This window comes from Abramis brama (assembly GCF_963993115.1).
Source record: "Abramis brama genome assembly, chromosome: 23".
Lineage (NCBI taxonomy): Eukaryota > Metazoa > Chordata > Actinopteri > Cypriniformes > Leuciscidae > Abramis > Abramis brama.
The window spans coordinates 8444436-8464632 of NC_139985.1; the positions used below are offsets into that span (position 1 = coordinate 8444436).

General features: G+C 36.6%; 1 protein-coding gene across 3 annotated transcripts in view; it reads right to left on the reverse strand.

The window, feature by feature from the left end:
* The window catches only part of diaph3 (diaphanous-related formin 3), a 339063-nt gene extending 319534 nt beyond the window's left edge, over positions 1-19529 (reverse strand). The window contains exon 1 of one of the 3 annotated variants that reach the window (XM_084101805.1): positions 18998-19529. In XM_084101805.1, the coding sequence (XP_083957931.1) occupies positions 18998-19138 (141 nt within the window). In that variant the 5' untranslated portion in view covers positions 19139-19529. The remainder of the gene's footprint in view (positions 1-18997) is intronic. The other 2 variants (XM_084101803.1, XM_084101804.1) reach the window with 2 other exon arrangements.
* Positions 19530-20197: the final 668 nt, after the last annotated feature.

Consider the following 20197-nt stretch of genomic DNA (forward strand, 5'->3'; position numbering starts at 1 on the left):
CAGACATTTCACTAGAAATGAAACCACCTAAAATTTTGGAATGCATTTCAAAAAAGATATTATTGACAGTAATTAATCATTGACATTAAAGACATTTATAAATGTTACAAAAGCTGTCCATTTCAAATAAATCATATTATTTTATACTATATTCATCAAAGAATCCTCAAAGAAAATGTATCGTTTCTACAAATATATTAAGCAGCAACTGTTTTTAACTGTTTTATTGATAAGAAATGTTTCATGAGCACCAAATCAGCATATTAGAATGAATTCTAAAGGATCAAGCAATGATAATAATGTTTATCACATTAAATGTAAACTGATTGTTTAGTGTTTACAATGCAATGATTATTTGTATTATTTGCTGCTTCTTGTAATAATTACAATCAATAAGGGAGAAAAGCCCACAGATTCATAGATTCTCATTGAAATGCTTATAATCTATCCATTCCATCCTAGTCCTACCGATAAATAAAACACCAAGATGTGTTGGCCACAGACATTGCACATTACATGAAGCCAACCAGCATGATGGATGTCACCAATTCAAGAACTGGCAGGGGACTGGGTTTTAGAGCCAAATGCAAACACAAACAAACGCATCCCCCAAACAAAATTCTCAGTCAAACAGATACTGTAGAAACTTTACAAAAACTTGGTTACAATGGCAACTAGGTTAATTAGGAGTTTATTCATACAAAGCAGTACTAAGTGCTTACATGCCCTGCGTGTGTTCTCATATGGGGAAAACATAAAAGATAATAGCTATCATCACAGAGTAGAGAAACAGTGTGCGGATAGGTTTCTAGAGAATTATTATAAAAGAAAAAGGGATATATAGCTTGTGCACCCAAAGTTTGACATGACTAATATTCTTTACGCATTAGTAATCATACTCCACTTGGAATGAATTGCATCATTTGTATGAGCATCAAAGTTATTGAAAAGTCCTCTGTTACCATTTCAAGGCTAGAGCAACAATTGGCAGAGAAAGCAACCCAGCTAACAGGGAACGTTCTCAGAACATTGGCTAACGTTCTCTGAAAGTTCTCTAAAAGTTATCAAAAACGTTCTTGCTGTAACGTTATTATAACGTTGTGCCAACGTTATATGTCATTGATAACCGTTCTAAAAACGTTAGCATTAAAACGTTATTCTTACGTTGTTAGTGGAACGTTTTAAAAACATTATTATGTTAAAAAATATATATTAAAAGTTCTCTCAAAGTTACCAAAGTAACGTTGTGCCAACATGTCATTGATAAACGTTTTAAAAACTTTATGTTAAAAAATATATATTAGTCATTACAAATTAGTTATACAGCTTTTTATTCTGCAAATCAACTTCAGAAACATAATTTGTAAATCCAGTGACACAACTAATGACACAATGCACTGACATTATTTAACTATTTCATTAAAATATTTTTTATGGTCAGAAAAAAAAAATCCCAGAATATTAAAAATTATGTACAGGAAAATAGCAGTATTCATTTAAGTTGAGTGCATTTTGCTTGTTGTATGAATTAGACACTTTTATCACAATGCTGATTAAAAAGTTCTCTCAGAGTTACCAAAGTAACGTTGTGCCAACATGTCATTGATAAACGTTATTCTTACTTGTTAGTGGAACGTTTTAAAAACGTTACTAAATTAAAACAAATATTAGTAATTACAAATTAGTCATACAGCTTTTATCTTCTGCAAAACAACTTCAGAAATATAATTTGTATATACAGTGACAATGCACTGAAATTATTTTTTGGGGTTAAAATATTTATTAAAAAAATATTAAATATTTATTATTAGAAAAAAATCTCAGATATAAAATAATTATTTATTCAACAGGAAATAATTCAAAAACTACAGTCAATTATAAATTTGGTTTTACCTCTAAAAAAAAAAAAAAAAAAAAAAAAAATACAACTAGCGTTTTTAATAACTTTTGCAATTACAGTCAAAGAGAAAACAGGGAATGTGTTATATCCATAGACTGTAGTTTTATCTGACCATTCCCCACATTACCAAACGACCTATTACCTAAGATGGGCGTGGTTTTGCAGCGCGGCACGAACCGTCAATCAAACACTGCGTCAGCGGGACAAGACGTCGGACACAGAGACGACAGCTTTTAGGTAAGTTGGTTGAATTTTGCGTGTTGTATGAATCAAGTACTTGTATCAGTGCTAATTAACTTAGTTTTGCAGCAGTTGCTACTGTTTTAATAAAGTTAACTAGATCATCAGTTTGCATGATATGAGGTATAGATGAAACATTGCTTGAGATGTCTGGTTGTTTGGAGAAGAAAAAAGTACACACATTTAAAATCAGTGTGTGTGTGTGTGTAACATGCTGGGACACACAAGGTGGTATAGGTACATGTAAATGTAATATAGGTAGGCTATGTTATGAAAAAATAGAGTATCCATCGCTACTGTAAAGTAAAATTAAAAATATTATAATAATTTCCTTCCTCTCTCTTGCTGCCACTGAAAAAAAAAAAAAAAAAAAAAAAAACTACCGACCCATGACCAACCAACAGGAACCAAACTTTTTTTTTTTTTTAGGCCTAATATCCATTGTTTACTAAGAGGACCACATTAACTGGGGCATTTTATTCTGGGGAGTGATGGAGAGATAACATTAATGTTTTTCTTGAGTTTAACCCTCGTGCTTTCCTTTATGATAATTGGGTCACACACTTAAGTGACCAAACACCTTAAGTGTACCTTTTCATCAATTCAATAAATGTACTATATTTTAGTTCAATAATTATTTAATATTTTAAGCTTTTTGTTACTTAATAATATTTGTGCAATAATTATGATCCATTAATGACCATTTAAAATATTTTTGATTTAAGCAAAGTTATCATTAGATTGCAGTTTTGGGGTGTGGCACGGCTCATTAAAGCAATTTAAACTTTAAGAGTGCGTTAAAATAGAAACAATACAAAGTCCTTGAGCATGAAAAGCAGTATAAATTTAGTAGCATCTGGCTTAGGGACAAGAGCAGAGAGCTTATCTCGTATCTTTTTCTCCCAATATTCCAAAGCAGATTAAACTTTTTGTAAATTGTCAGAAAATCTAATTAGATATTCTGCATGAGCAAGTACAGCATCCCAGTGCTTTTATACTAATCTCACCACACTTTAATACAACACTGTTTTATTTTCTCCCTGCAGTGTCTCCGAAGATCCTCTCAGGGTTCAGTCCAGTCCAGTCCGATGTGCCGGAAGTGGAAGCTGATGTGATTGTGGATAATGTCATTTAAAATGTTTTTTTTTTTTTTAGCTTGCTGATAGGTTAGGGTTAGGTAAAGAGGCTGTTTTAGTTTTGTTTCATGTTTCATTATTTTGAAGTTTAATCAGTTTGTTCTATGTTTTAGTCCAGGTTTATTTTCATGTTAATTTCATATTTCAATTTAACCCAAGTCGGTTTCAATTGTATCTGTATCTTGAAATAAACTACACTTTGGTTCACTTCAGCTCGCCTTCAGTGGACTACATTACACATAGACATGATTCATGGGTCTTTTTGATTTTAATTATCTTTCTAGATCTTTTGTCTTAATTTTAAAATCTGAAAGTTCTTAAGGTGCTTTCATAAAATGATTGTCATATATACATTATATGCAAAAACACTGAGAATGTTTAAATGTTTAAACAAGTGAATGGAATGTTTTAAGAACGTTTTTTATAATCTTAGAAAAACATTAAGAGAACGTTTATATAACGGGAGAATTGAACGTTCTAATAACGTTTTTAATAACGTTCTTATAACTAATAAATAACATTAATACAACGTCTAAAAAATTGGACGTTTTGAACATTCCTAGAACATTCAGAAATAACGTTTTTATAACTTAATGGGAACATTATGGAAACATTCTTATAACCTAAGAATTGAACGTTCTAATAACGTTTAAATAACATTCTTATAACCAAGCAAGAACGTTAATACGACGTTTATATAACAGGAGAATTGAACGTTCTAATAACGTTTTGAATAACGTTCTTATAACTAAGAAATAACGTTAATACAACGTCTAAAAAACTGGACGCTTTGAACGTTCCTAGAACTTTCAGAAATAACCTTTTTATAACTTAATGGGAACGTTATGGAAATGTTCTTATAACCTAAGAATTGAATGTTACAATAACGTTTGAACAACGTTCTTATAACCAAGCAAGAACGTTAATACAATGTTTATATAACAGGAGAATTGAACGTTCTAATAACGTTTTGAATAACGTTCTTATAACTAAGAAATAACGTTAATACAACGTCTAAAAAACTGGACGCTTTGAACGTTTCTAGAACATTCAGAAATAACGTTTTTATAACTTAATGGGAACGTTACGGAAACGTTCTTATAACCTAAAATTGTTAGCTGGGAAGAGAGCCTTGAGAAGACTGGATTGTCATTCGAGGCAGACTCTGAATCACCTTCAGAGCAGAGAAGACCCATTCATGCAAATAAGGTTGCACAAAACGGAACCACCAGGCCTTCTGACTAAAAACAAGCTGGACTCAGAAACGTCCTTATTAAAAGTCATAAATTAATCAATCATTTTGAAAACGTAACAAAATATCATTAATAGACGTGCTGTGCTGCACCCCCTCTACTCAATTTTCTGGTGTTTTCTACTCCCTGACTGCACCCGGTCTAATTAAAAGGACTTATTGCCATAATTAACAACATTAGCCATTTCACCTGATTATATTATAAATAACAGTGTTTATTAGGTCACTGCAAACGGCCATCCATCATATTAGCCTTTGCTGAAAGGTCATCTCTGTCAATGTCAATGATAGCTGTGTTTTTATCCTGCGACATGCCCTCATCTACAAAACATCCAAAGAAAGTTACAATTGTGTGCACAATCATTAAGCATTTATGTAAAATAAGATCCAAAATGATCAGAAGAACAATTGCCTTGATTTTCTTCAAATCAACATTTTTGTTTCTAGACAGCACAGTAATGGAGTAGGAAGGTCATTGTGAAAAAGAACAAAAAGTTTACCCAAAAAACAGATCAAGGTGATTGGTTTCACCTAGTAATAGTTGCTTGCTAGGAAACCCCCATCTCCTTTCAGCTAGACTCAATGAGATGATGAAAATAAAAAAACATAGTAGATTAGAGTGGATAAAACTGACAAAGGTGAGATCTGAACAAACAGCATATTGAAGATGTGTAGGAGTGCATTACATTTTAGGACTTTTAATTATAAACAAAATACACCGGGACTTTTTTTGAAATGTCAATACTACACTATTGCTAGCTGCTCATTCAAAAAGATGAGGGAGATAAAATATGCCCTCTTACCACCACCTACAATCTATTACAATATTGTCATAAATCATCAACAGTAAATCGTAAGCATCGTATGGCATAAATGCACGGTATTCATTGATTGTTAACTGATTTGTCTGTAATTGACTTTTTATGGATATTGTTTTCAAAACCTGACAAATCAAATAAAACTGGTGGTGGTTGAGGAGATTCCCCTTTTCCATATGTAAAGCACTATATAAATGTACACTCACCTAAAGGATTATTAGGAACACCATACTAATACTGTGTTTGACCCCATTTCGCCTTCAGAAATGCTTTAATTCTACGTGGCATTGATTCAACAAGGTGCTGAAAGCATTCTTTAGAAATGTTGGCCCATATTGATAGGATAGCATCTTGCAGTTGATGGAGATTTGTGGGATGCACATCCAGGGCACGAAGCTCCCGTTCCACCACATCCCAAAGATGCTCTATTGGGTTGAGATCTGGTGACTGTGGGGGCCATTTTAGTACAGTGAACTCATTGTCATGTTCAAGAAACCAATTTGAAATGATTCGAGCTTTGTGACATGGTGCATTATCCTGCTGGAAGTAGCCATCAGAGGATGGGTACATGGTGGTCACAAAGGGATGGACATGGTCAGAAACAATGTTCAGGTAGGCCGTGGCATTTAAACAATGCCCAATTGGCACTAAGGGCCAAGAAAACATCCCCCACACCATTACACCACCACCACCAGCCTGCACAGTGGTAACAAGGCATGATGGATCCATGTTCTCATTCTGTTTACGCTAAATTCTGGCATTTTCACCCACAGGACTGCCGCAAACTGGATGTTTTTCCCTTTTCACACCATTCTTTGTAAACCCTAGAAATGGTTGTGCGTGAAAATCCCAGTAACTGAGCAGATTGTGAAATACTCCGACCGGCCCGTCTGGCACCAACAACCATGCCACGCTCAAAATTGCTTAAATCACCTTTCTTTTGATTGTCTTGACCAGGACCACACCCCTAAATGCATTGAAGCAACTGCCATGTGATTGGTTGATTAGATAATTGCATTAATGAGAAATTGAACAGGTGTTCCTAATAATCCTTTAGGTGAGTGTAAATAATAATAATAATAATTTATTATTATTATTATTATTAAACCTTTAAAGCCAACCCTTAAAAGTTGATTATTTCATCCAGAGGGTAAAAATTAAAATATTATTATAAATAATATTTATATTTATTATTTAGACACATATGCTCCTAAAAACATTTTAGCCACTTATCTATTCAAATCTATTAAACACATAAAAGATGTTTTAAACATAACATTATCCTTTTTTTGCTCAAACTCTCTTTTCACCATCTTTGTAATCAATCACCATTTTGTACTCTACTTTCAGCAAACAGAGGAGAACTGTAGTACAAGGGCCAAATCACAAAAAACAGGTACATTTCTGGATGTCAAAGAAAAGACGGAAGAAGTAATAAGTGAATGTGGCAGAGGGTCTATCAGCATGAAGGTCAAGCTGAAGCTTTAACGGAACATGCATGAATGCCAAACAGATTTCTCTATCAACACTTTGCCAGGAGAGGCTATTAAAATCAATCCAGTAGCACCTCGGCAGAGGTGAGAGAGACGCTAATCATGTCAATTGCAGTCCATTAGGCTCAATCACACCCACCTGCCGGTGATTGTCTTAACCTTGGACGTCAAGACCAGAGAGGCAATGTGGCAATCGGGCTCAGTGCAGTTGCCATCGACATCTGTCAGATCACTACCCTGGTCTCGACACATTGCAGGAGTGGAGTGACAGGAATACTGTCGCATGTGCACAGGATGGACTGAAGCAGATATTTAAGATGAGTGCTGATGTGCAGTAATATAAGGAGGAAAGGGATGTGGTTTGCTCAGAGACACTGTGACAAGAGCTATGTTGTCTAGCAGGAAAAAATAAATTAATTCAACAGATATTCAAGCAGTCATAATTTCCCCTATTTGAAGAACATCCCACGTGTGGCATCCAGTGTGTTTCCATGTGATTTTATTCAGCTTCTGAAAAACTTCAAAGCCAATTGCATCACTCTGGTTAAAGTCCAAATATGATTTTTACTTGCAGAAAAAAATCAGGAAAAGTATGCTCAATAAGAGAGTATCAGTTATCATAAAAGTAAGTTAAACAAATTTTTGTCATGGTTGAATTACTAGATGTTCTAGGAACAAAATCAAATATCAATGTTTGAGGTAGGGTTGGATATCGGCAACTGCCTCACACTATGATACGCTTACATGTCACAATTCAACACATAGGGATGCATAAAACGTATGAGAGAAACGTATCTGAGAGTATGAGAGTAACGTATAGAGACCGTTTCATTCACTCTTGCATGGTTTGAGCCTTTATGTTGGAATTTTGGTGGGCAAAACATCTTACTAAACTTCAAGGAAGCTCACGCTGCAATTGTTATATTAACAACATAGAGTGTTGGAACAAATGGACTAAACTGTGCTGTTAGCAGGAAAAATAAATAAAATAAAATGCAATAAAATAGATCTATAAAGAATAAAATACATATAAGAAGAATGGCATCTACTCTAATGTAAGTCCTCCTGTTTATTTCGAGGTTTACTGTAATCCGGGCCGTATCTAGATCAGATGGTGGACCTGCGCCTAGACACGACCACAACGCATCCCTGAGGTGACAGTAGAGATTGTGTCAACTAGACTCCCCTGTGAAGGCCTCATCGACACGACAGCCATCGGCATTAATCCTCAATAAACCCGTCTCAGTCCAGGCGTGATGACTCCAAACAGATGGAACTGGATAATATTCTGAATGTTCCAATCCAATCTGACTTTTGACCTATAATGCTGCCTGAATCTAGGGCTGCACGATGTATCGTTTTAGCATCGATATCGCGATGTGCGCATCCACGATAGTCACATCGCAGGATGTGCGACGTCATGAATAGGTATCGTAGTTGATCCGTGATTCATGATCCGTACGGGCCAGCTGCTCCCCGGCCCGTAACGCTTGTGATTCGCGGATTAATTGCAAAGTTTAACCATCATAGAGTGAAAGTTTATTATTTGCATGTGTTTTTAAGTCCTGTCAGTTTAAACATCAAGTGCAAGAAGTGTGCGCACAGAGCCGGGAAGACACAAAGTTCAGTCCTCTTTCTTATTTCTGAGCTTGAACGGACACGAGAATTCAAAATTAAGTCAGAATGCCCGTCTCGGTGAATATCCTCATAAACACAGTCGGTTATGCAGGGGTTTTCCTGTATTGAATTTTTTTTGGCAGCCGCCAAAGCGAATTTTTGTCCCGCCAAAGCCTTATTTGATCGGTGAGTGATGTAGAATAGAATGACTGCTGTGCTTGACAGGGTGCATATAAGAACGAGCAGAGAGAGAGAGCCCCGGCCGCAAGCGCGCACTCTCACCGTCTTCAAACAACACGAGCGCTGTCTTGCTCTCTCTCCCTTGCGCATATAAAAAAAAAAAATCAATTGACGCGATGGTAAAAGGTCGGAAGACCAAAGGTTCACGTGGAGCATTCAGAGATATTTTCTCCTGAATTACTGCGGGGTGTGAATTGTGCTAAAAAATCCATTGTCTTATCTTCTCTAAAAAGCGTTCCGCACATTCAGCTGACATAAACCACAATTTCAATAAACGAAAAAACCTATCCAGTGATGAAATGTTTTCTGTGTTGACACAAATCTTGCGATGTCCTGAACTGCCGGGATAATCACACAACGCGTGCCGTAAGCTACACGTCCACTAATGAGACGTCCGATTCGTGAACTAATGACTCCTTTTGAACCGATTCACTTTAATCTGGTGAAATTGTTTTCATATCGCAATATATATCGCAGAAAAATAAAAGTCAAGTCAAGTCATCTTCATTTATATAGCGCTTTTAACAATGTAGATTGTTCCAAAGCAGCTTTACATTGATAATAGGAAATTAAAGTAAAGTGTTTTGGCTTTATAGCAGCTCTAAAATAAAGTTATTGTCCAGCTAAAGTTAGTTTGATTGATTCACTTCCATTGCAACGATCATTAGTTATTAACTTAGGGGCCGCTAACACGACACCGTTTTTGTGTATGTGTATTACATGTGTATTACGAGTTCAGTCTATAGGTGTGAGCATTTGAATATATGTGCGCAGGCGTGTAGTCCTTCCCTACAAATCAACCCTCAACATACAACTTGTCTGGCCTTAAAATTAATAATACAGAATTTTTATCGCTTCCACGTAGCCACGCGAACCGGAATTATCCCGACAACGCTTTATCTGTAGAGAGGTAAAGGGAGGGGAGGGAGGCCTTCACAGGGAAGAGCCTAGTTGACATTTCAGGACTGGGCTGTCGTCGCGTCTAGGCGCAGGTCCCTCATCAGATCTGGATATAGCCTGGATCCGACGGACTGCGGTAAACCTTGGGATAAACAGAGAGACTAATATTAGCATAGACATTCTTCTTATGATGTAACGAATACATCAGGATTTATGGGAAGTGTTCCCGGTTCCGGCTGACCTAATCTATGCAGCCTAACATTGAATTATAGAAGTCTATAATGTGTGCTAGGTCAAAGAGATGCTAGGTCAAAGAGATGTGTTTTTAGTCTAGCTTTGAACTGACAGAGTGTGTCTGCTCGATTTTGATATTCTAGGTATTATCAACTGGCCAGAATTTTTAGATCACAATAGACATGAAGGACTATAATGCGTTAAGAGCTCGCTCAAGCACTGGGGAGCTAAACCATTTAGTGCTTTGTAAGTAATCAGCAATATTTAAAAATGTATACGATGTTTAATAGGGAGCCAGTGCAGTGTTGACAGAACTGGACTAATATGGTCATACTTCCTGGTTCTGGTAAGAACTCGAGCTGCTGCGTTTTGGACCAGCTGTATTTTGTTTATTAAGCGTGCAGGGCAACCACCCATAATAACATTACAATAATCTAACCTTGACTAATTGTTCTGCATTTGTCAATGAGAGCATATGACGTAATTTAGATATATTTTTAAGATGGAAAAATGCGGTTTTACAGATACTAGACACGTGACTTTCAAATGAAAGATTGGTATCAAAGAGCACACCCAGGTTCCTAACCGACGACGAAGACTTGACAGGGCAGCCATCAAGTGTTAGACAGTATTCTAGATTATTATGTGAGGAAGTTTTTTGTCCAATAATTAGAATCTCTGCTTTTTCAGAATTAAGTAGTAGGAAATTACTAGTCATCCAATTTTTTACATCACCTATGCATTCCGTTAATTTTGTGAATTGATAAGTTTCGTCAGGGCGTGAAGAAATATAGAGCTGAGTATCATCAGCATAACAGTGAAAACTAATTCCATGCTTCCTAATGATATCTCCCAAGGGTAGCATGTACAGAGTGAAAAGCAACGGTCCTAGTACTGAGCTTTGTGGTACGCCATACTGAACTTGTGATCGATGAGAAAATATCGCAATGTAATTTTTTCCCAATATCATGCAGCCCTACCTGAATCATAATCATACACTGTTCGTTCATTGGCCAGAGGAGAACTGGCCCCCCGACTGAGCCTGGTTTCTCCCAAGGTTTTTTTCTCCATTCTGTCACCTGATGGAGTTTTGGTTCCTTGCCACTGTTGCTTTTTTTCTGCCTTTGTCACCATCTGTATTGTAAAAAGTGCTATGTAAATAAAGGTGACTTGACTTGATCTACTACTGTGTAGCAGTGGTTGACTTCAGAAATTCAAGAAGATTGAAGTTCTCTTCTAAAGATCCTATAAAAAGTATAAACTTTACTCTGTCAGGCACAACAGAAATATCAAATTCAGCAGAAATAAGGTGACTTAGCCAAAGCGAGTTTACGTCTGTTCTGTTTGGGTAACATCACCTCCGCCAGGACACATCCCTCTTGCATGTGCATGTCTGCTTATCCATCGGTCTTCATTTGTATCCATCTCTGCCTCAGTCTGGGTGTAGATCTCTGGCTTTCCTCCAATCTCCAGGTTTGCGTCCGAAGGGCGATGCGGGCTGTCAGGAAGAGGAGGGGAATTGACTGGGCTGACAGCTGGTCTCCACGGATACAGCTGGGGTCGGGATAAAGAGCCAAAGGCAAGTACAGAGCTGCATAGCAATCAGCGCATCAGGGGAGTGACAGACAGGGCCAAGAGGTTAGGAACGAGGGAGAAAGACACCATCCCCAAACCACATCACACTTTCTTCAGACCACATCCTCAGACAGCATCAGAGACATCAGGGTGATAATCTCGCAGTCGCATGCAACAGTCATTTCGGCATGCAGTGCATTCATAACAGGAGCACTGTCGACTAGCCCAAATTGAAGGCCTCACTAAAGAACATCAGGAGCGCCAGCAGTGTCTCATCATTACCATCACCACAAATATCTCAGCAGGTTCAGGTTCAACTGCACCACTCTGGTTCTGCTTCTATGGCGCACTGTTGCCATGGATACAAAAAAAACAATCTTTCACAGTGTGTGTGTCAGAGAAAGTGGTTCATCATGCCAGTCATGAACGCTCATGCGGTAGCTGCTAGAGTCTATGCTCTCTCTCTCTCTGTTCAATACAGACACTCCTACTGCAGTGGCTTAGAGTGTTCTCAGACACTGAGCACTGTCACCCCTACAGAATATCACTGTCTAGATCTACAGGGGCCATTTTTGCCTTCCAATATTAATGGACTTACTTTCCTACAGGGTAAGAAAACATTTAAACTGTACTATCAATAGTCTGCTTCTTGCTTATTGTGATCAGTGGTATTCTTTCAAATAAGGGTCCTTATTTTCACACTGATGTAAATTCAATAACCTTCCCTATTTTCCTAATATTCATTTAAAAACATTGCCTTTTAGTCTACACAGCAAAATAAGCATGGTGCTAAGTGTGCAAAGTCCACATCACCAACATTCATTACTGAAATGGCTTCAAAGAAAAGCACAAGTTTTTTTTCAATGTTTGCTGAGAGATGCAAAAACATGCAAGAACGTTTTGACTTTAGGTCGCTGTCACTGATTTAGATGGCTTCTACTGTTACAAAATTTATTTTTCTTTTGACTTTTTGGGCATTTTAAGGTCATTCCTTATTTCGCACATTTGTTCCCACTACCCAGAGATTGTGCTAACACAAAAGTTGATTTACATAATTTCACTGTAAATAATACAGTGACAAATGTTTCCACTATTACAGGACTCAATATTGCTATAGGTCGCACTGGTGCCACCATCACGTTGCCCAACTGATAAGGGTGCCATTTCTGTTGCAAATGAGAAATATCAAACGGAAAATGAAACGTCTATGTAACAATTCTTAGTTGAAGCATTTATTTTACTTTTCATCTTCAATCACTTGAGAATAATGACAAATATTGTCTGGACCTTGTTAGTATGTTTTGGGAAAGTTTCCTGGTCAGATCTAGAGCTTGCCCAAAACCATCCTTGAAGAGGCTGGGTTTCTGTGAGTGTGTTTCTGATACTCTTTTGTCCAGGATCTGACGTGAACAACTGGCACGCAGGGGAGGTGAGATGATCATCTGATGACAACTGGAGCCTAAAAACTCAGTGACCTCAGTGGGTCAGTTTGTGCCTAAACTGGGAGTTGACTGACGTCCTGATAATGAATTGAGATTTTTCTCTGGCTAACAGCCCATATGTGTTAATTTTCTAAGTTTATCTGTGCCTTAACGAATCAGAATCCTTCAACCTGTCATGATGACGTAGCTTAGTCAAATTATTTCAGTGCAGCTGCCAGTATTTTACATTTTTTACATTGTAGAATTACTATCAAAATCTCCTTGTGAAAATCTTGAAATGCCTCAAAAAATATGGTCAAAGATCATGTTTGACTCATGCTGTACCTTGTAAGTCACAGTGTGTAATAGAACAAAACTGCTAAAACACTTATCAAACAGTCTTTTGTAGAGAATGCAAGAAAAATCATACATCCCACATTTCAGGCAGTTGGGAGAGACAACGTCCTGCTGGCCTTGACGACAGCTTAGTTTCCGGTGAGCTTTTCATCGCACCAGGTAATAAGTGCAGCTACCAAGGGGAAGCTATCGCCACTTACTTAGCTCCGGGTGTAGTATATTTGAGACCTGAGTGACAGAAGCTGAATAAGAAAATTACCTTTCATTACAAATACCCACCCAAATTTTTAACCAAAGACAGTAAAAGAGGATGAGTAAAATTGGATATAATTACTCTGGCCTTGATAGTTGCAGCTACTTTTCCTGGCATTGTTGTTTCCTGCATTTGAAAAGTCAGATCCTTTTTCATTTAGGTCAGTCAAAAGTTAACTGTACCATTAAGGCAGCAGAACATGTTGTGATAAAAGAAGTGCATCACTGGCAGCTTCTGTAATTGCTTCTTCCACATCATTCTATTCAGTAAGTCCAATGCTGCCATTTGGCCTTTCAATGAAGCAGTAGCAGCCTCCATTTCGACCCCTTGCCATACAACCTCATACTCTGACTTTTATCCTTGTTCCTTTCCCTACGTTACTAATTTTAGAGACACTTTATGTGTCTGTATGTGTGGATGTCGAAGTCATCCTGTGACATTCAGACAGGAATACCAGTAAATCTCAATCAACAAGTCTTGCAGTACCACAGCGGTACTGTCTACCCATCACTGCGGGAACATTTCACGTTAAGCGGCTCAAACTCCACCAATCCAAATGAAGGGAGGAAGAGAGATGTCAGTGGTCTGTCAGAACAGCATGAGAATGAAAGCTCCCAGTAAAATCCACCTAGTAGCTTTGGCTCTGGATGTATAACGGCAAATATAAAAGCTGAATTTATTTGGGGTTGTTTGGGCATATATTCCATCTTTCCCCACTCAAATATCCTTGAGTGCATTCTTGAAAGTCCACAACAGAGAAATCAATCTGGTATCATAATTGCAGGTAATGAGAGCCATTTGGTTGACCCTCACCATGATATGTTCCCTTGTTGATGCAGCATTATGGGTGTGCCAAAATATTTTTCTCTCCCACTCGCATGGTCTCTTGCTCCATCTCCCTCCCTTACTGGAGACAGATGGGGGAGCTGAACGTTTAGCCCAGGACAATGCCCAGAATGTCACCCAACACATTTGAACACCTGCTCTGGCAACTGCACCTACTCTGCTGAATTGAGAGGTCTACGACTCAACTAAAGCAACTTGCATAAGCTGCATTAAAAAAATATATTTTCAGTAACATTTGAGATTTTGAGCTTGCCATGCACTTACACATGGCATAATTACCATACAATGTCTCATTTGTCACTCTCTAGGACAGCTGAGCTGTCAATAAGACAATTTATTCTGGTTTAAGGAACATTACAGAGCAACTCTGAAGACTGTGACACACACTTTATGATGTAGTTCAAGTTTAACACAAAATAATAGACAAATAATAACATTACTGAAGATGCAGGTCTCTATTCTACTTAGCAAGCAAAGTTAACTAGCCTCTTCCTAAGTTGGCCTATTCACCTTTTATATTAATAACATCTAGGGGTCTGCAAAGGCAAACTGATGTTTAACACCTCCATATCGTCTTCCTTCCTCTATACATTATGCCATAATGGCATGGGAAAGGTTAACCATGTGTCAGTCTTGAGAAAAGAAGACAGATTCTAAGCCATTAATCTGACTACTTAAATTTAAAATGTAATGTTACTAAAAATGAGGTAAGAAAATAAATACTGAAACAGGAGAAACTGGTAAGTGTACACAAAAAAGCTGGATTTAAAAGTATAATCTCCACTTCCTTTCTTCCTCTCATCTTTTTTCTTTATCGGGTACATGCAGCTTATCTTAAACGCAGGCACAAAAACAAACTGGTTATGAAAACATGTTCAAATGTTCTTGGAAATGATACCTGCCTCAATGATTTTTTTTGTGGTGTTACTGTGACACCTACTGGTTAATACAGATACTTGACTTTACACAGTATTTTTTCCAAAAGAAAAATATAAAATGTAAAAAATAAGGACAGCTCTTTTCCAAACACATAATAACTGCCAAATAACTGTTGAGAAGATAAAGGAATGGTGATTTTGAAGAGAATGAAATAGAAATTAAAATGCACCCTGTGGACGGATTTCTTTTAAACAAGTAAAAAGACTGTAATTAAGTCTTAAATTTCATTCAAGCTAGTACTGATTGATAAACGATAATACTATTGATAAACAATACATTATCCCTTTCCATTACAAAACCAGGCATAAAATGGTCTCTGGATAGTGGATAAACACATGTTGTTTCATTCAGTGCTACACAGGGTAAAAATGACAATAAACCCAACTCATGATTTTAAATAAACTTTGGCAAAACCCCTAATTTTGAATTAAAAGTGTCCACTCCACACTATTTGAGAAGTTTTTGAGCAGTACTCAAAAAGATGCTCTCACAGCAAAGTAATTATGAACTTCTTACAAAAAAGTAAAAAAAAAAAAAAAAAGTTTCACTTGAAGTCCAAGCTATGCATGATAATAAAGGTTTGTGAAGTATATTCTGACTGTTGTAGTCAAACTTCCATTCTTCACATGCATGCAGTCAATGGTCACTAAAACTTTCAGCAGACTAAATCCCACTAATTACATTAAAAGGGTCAGAAACCACAGGAGAAGGACAACACAGTCTCTTCCAGGAACATAGGAGACATGGGGAGATGACAAGAGCAGAACAAGCACAGCCTGTGACCAGTCAAAGACCAACTGAGTTTCAAGACAATGCACTGCTGGAGTTAAAAGTCAGCCTGTGGACCACCTACAGTCTGAACTGTTCATTACAAGTTCAGCTGTAAAAAAAAAAAAACCAACACAATGGAGGAAAAACTACAGAATGGCCTCGAACAGTCATAGCATTCCAGAGTCTGACAATAGACGTCCTTCTGATGAAAGCGCACTTACGCTTTGCACTCTCTGACTCAGCAAGAGTGTGTTGATGGAAACATCTCAGGACTGTTAAGGGCTTTTCACACTGCGCTTAACCCCGGGTTATCGTCGTTCTTAACATCACTTTAACCCCTGGGAAAGGAGCATTTCACACTTGTAATTTAGAAGTGGGGTTAGCACCGCTTTTTACCCCGGGTTATGAAACCCTGCTTCGGAGGGTTATCACCGCTTTAGAAGTGTTAACCCTGCATTGCGGTGCCAAACTTGTACAGTGAGAAACGATGCAGTGTTAGAATGTTAAAACTAGACGCTTAGCAACAGACAACCAAACGCGTACATATTTGCGTGCTTTGTACAGTCACGGAAACACTGTACATTGTATATAAACAGTAAATTCAGTGTTTGAGGGGAAAAATGTCAAATGCTGACAGAAAACACAACAATTTGAGTGAAGAAGAGACCGTATCATTCTTACCTTTATAATCTGAAGTATCCATTCAGTATAAACTCGACAGTACAGTCGGCAACACGAGGATGTGCAATACTAGAGCTTTTATGTAAAAAGGTCACGTACTGCGTTCATCCAATACAATCAATGGCACTTACCCCGCAAATATGCAAATAAGAATATTAACCCAGGGTTTAGGAATGTACAATGTGAAACTTCATCTTATGAATACTCAGGATTAATTGTTAACCACAGGTAAATTATGAGCAGTGTGAAAAGTGAAGCAAGATAACCCAGTTTTCAGTTTACCCAGGGTTTAGAATGACTCAGGGTTAACTATTTCAAGTGTGAAAAGCCCTTTAGACAAATAGCCAACCACACATGCGTTTAGAATAAAACAAAGCCCCTATTATCAAACAGATGAGCAGTTTATGTGGAAAGCAACTTAAAAAAAGACCCCGTGTTTTATACATTCTTCAACAGAGAAGACCTCTTCTCCGTTGAACAGACAAAAAAAAATGTGACTGCAAGAATGTGCAAACAAGAATTACTGCATTTAACCATAACAACTGACAATCTACAACATATTCCAACAAAGAATACAACAATTTAATACTGACAACTTTTCATTTAGAAAATATGTTGTCTTTGTACTAAAAGTATACCAAAGTTTGAGGTAAGATTTTTCTAAAGACATTTATAATTGTATTTTAACATGGACATATTCAAGTGATCAAAATTGAGAGTAAAGAAATGTAAAGTAATTTCAAATAAATGCTGTTCTTTTGATATTTCTGCTCATTAAAAATACTAAGCAGTACAACCATTTTCAATATTGATCACAATAAGAGCACCAAATTAGCATATTAGAATGATTTCTGAAGGATCATGTGACACTGTATTATGCTTAAAATTCAGCTTTGACATCACAGGAATAAATGATACATTAAAATAGAAAAGTCATTATGAATAGTAAAAATATTTCACAATATTACCGATTACTGTGTTTTTGATTACATTTTTTTTACAAAAAAGTAGCCTAGATGAGCAGAAGGTGATTTTTTTTCACAAATTTGTTTTTAAATATCTATAGTAGCCTTGATATTTTACGAAGGTATTTGGGGGTTCTTGTTCTTGGCATTAAAAAGTTTGAAAACCCCTGACCTAAACAAAGACTATAGAATAACACCTAAACAACATGGTGATATTTATAGAACGCTGTAAATATATTTAAATATACGATATTTACAGGCACGATGTCTCACTCATCATGTTGGCTGGGCTTTCAGAAAAAAAAACTGTTTCTACACCAGCCGCACTAAACCAAGACTGGATTATTCTGTCTTATCCCTGAGCTAATTTTATCCTTTGATTTAGCACTGGCAGTCAACAACTAAGTTAATGGCATTGAACAAGAGGTTCAATGTGTGTGGGTGTGTTTTTATTCATTTGTCTCTCTGCTGTCTGTTAAAATACAACAACAACAAAAATTAACTTAGCTGTTGCTGAAATCCATCTAAAAACAGTCATCATGCAGTCAATTTGAAGAAGTATCATTCAATTTGCATAAAATCAGACATATTTGATTGCTGAAGAAACAAAGTGCAATGACAGAACAGATACAGACTAACTTGACTTGATATAGTGCACATCAAGCCTGTGTGTTTGTGTGTGTGTGTGTGTGTGTGTGTGTGTGTGTGTGGATATTCTGTTTTTATTATGTTCAGTTACCTACATACTTGAATCTATTTAATGTAAAACATTACCATCAGGCCTTGACGGAAAGATGATATTCATTTTTTTTTTTTTTAAAAAGCTGTCTCTCTACATTTTGTACATTTATAAACGAAGTACTATTAAAACTTAATTCTGATGTCCTCTCTCCATATTTCACCGGATTTGAGGATGTTGTTTGGGATGATAAGGCCTAGATATGTTTCCTCATTTAATACATGCGTGATACATGTTTTTTTCTTTGCAGAAAATCATATTGAGCTCATTCATTCAATGTTAAATTTGTCAATATTCATGATAATTATTTGACTCTTTTTTTTTTTTTTACCTGATAGTGTTGGCCAATGTATAGTGACAGGCAACATACACATTGTGACATTGCACCAAAATACAGATTAATGCCTCTGAACGCAAACAGATTCATTTAAAGTAATTCCTTGACACAAAATGTTTTGTAGGCTGTTTTGTCCCACTAACGTTAAGTCCCACAAGAACATTCCATTCAGCAGCAGTGTATGAACAGGGTGGGGACATATGATGATTTACTAGAATAATAACCAGATATGAGCACAGAAACACGTTTAATGATAGTGGTAGTTTTAAAAGGTGTAACTTACGAATTTAGGCTTCTTCTCTCCGTCATCCCCACTTGAATTGCCCTGGGATGACACTACGACTCCAAATCCTTTCTTTCGATGTATTTTATTCCCCCTCCCTTGATTCGAACTTTCAAATCGTGGATGGCGGTAGTTATCCATATCTAGGTGAAGATATAAAAACTATTTCTACAAAGTTTCCGGGTTTAATGCAAAACTAAGGGCTCATGATATTCCCAAGTTTGACCGTTGAAAGAGACAAGCGCGAGCTCGGATTACCTTGAAGTTCGCGAGCGAACAGGCACGAGACGCGTTGACAGTAACTTAGCTAGTTGTTTTCTTATAAGGCGGCTAACGACGGTAATCCAATTGCCAGTTCTTTACATCTCACTAACACCCCGTTTCACAGCCCTAGGTTTGCGTAAGAGTATAAAATACACTCTGATGCGACAAAATAGCCAATTTTTTAAAATGTGTATAGGTTGTCCAAGTTAGTAAAAAACTAGAGCTCGTTTGAAATACATAGAAGGAGTATCTCGATTCCCGAATGTCCAGCAATCTGAAACTCCCGCCTCAGAATCAGCCAATGAAATGCGTTGGATTGAGCAACACGTGATGTTCAAGTAAAGAATCTTCCGTAGGAAAGAACCAGAACATTCACGCTGATGTAAGCTTCCGCATGTGGTCACACTCAACATCCGGGCTTCACACAGGCATATTTTCTTACTTGTTACTCTAACCAGAACTTTTTATTTGATTTATAACATAAATGTTGTTTCCGATGTGAAATGATTATGTTTTACTGTACTAGAGACAAAACAAATTATTAAAATATAATTTGAAAAATATTTACTAACCTAACCCTAAATTTACTGACCAGTAGGCCAGCTAATGTTTTAACCAAAACCATTTTACCCAATAATTTTAATTTCTATATTCTATACTTCTAGATAATATTTATACTATGTATTATAATAAGTATATTAGAATATTAGGATTAAAAATGTATTTGTTTAGGTTATTTTATTTTATTTTTTTACTCAGTTTTACAGAAAATTGGAAATAGATTGGATCCAATATTATATTGGATAAATATTTAAACTATATATATATTTTTAATTACAAAATTGTAAGAGGATTCCGACTTGATTTGAATTTCTAACTGTTAAAATACATTTGGTTTAAAAAAAAAAATCAACCAAAATTAAAAAAATTCCAAGA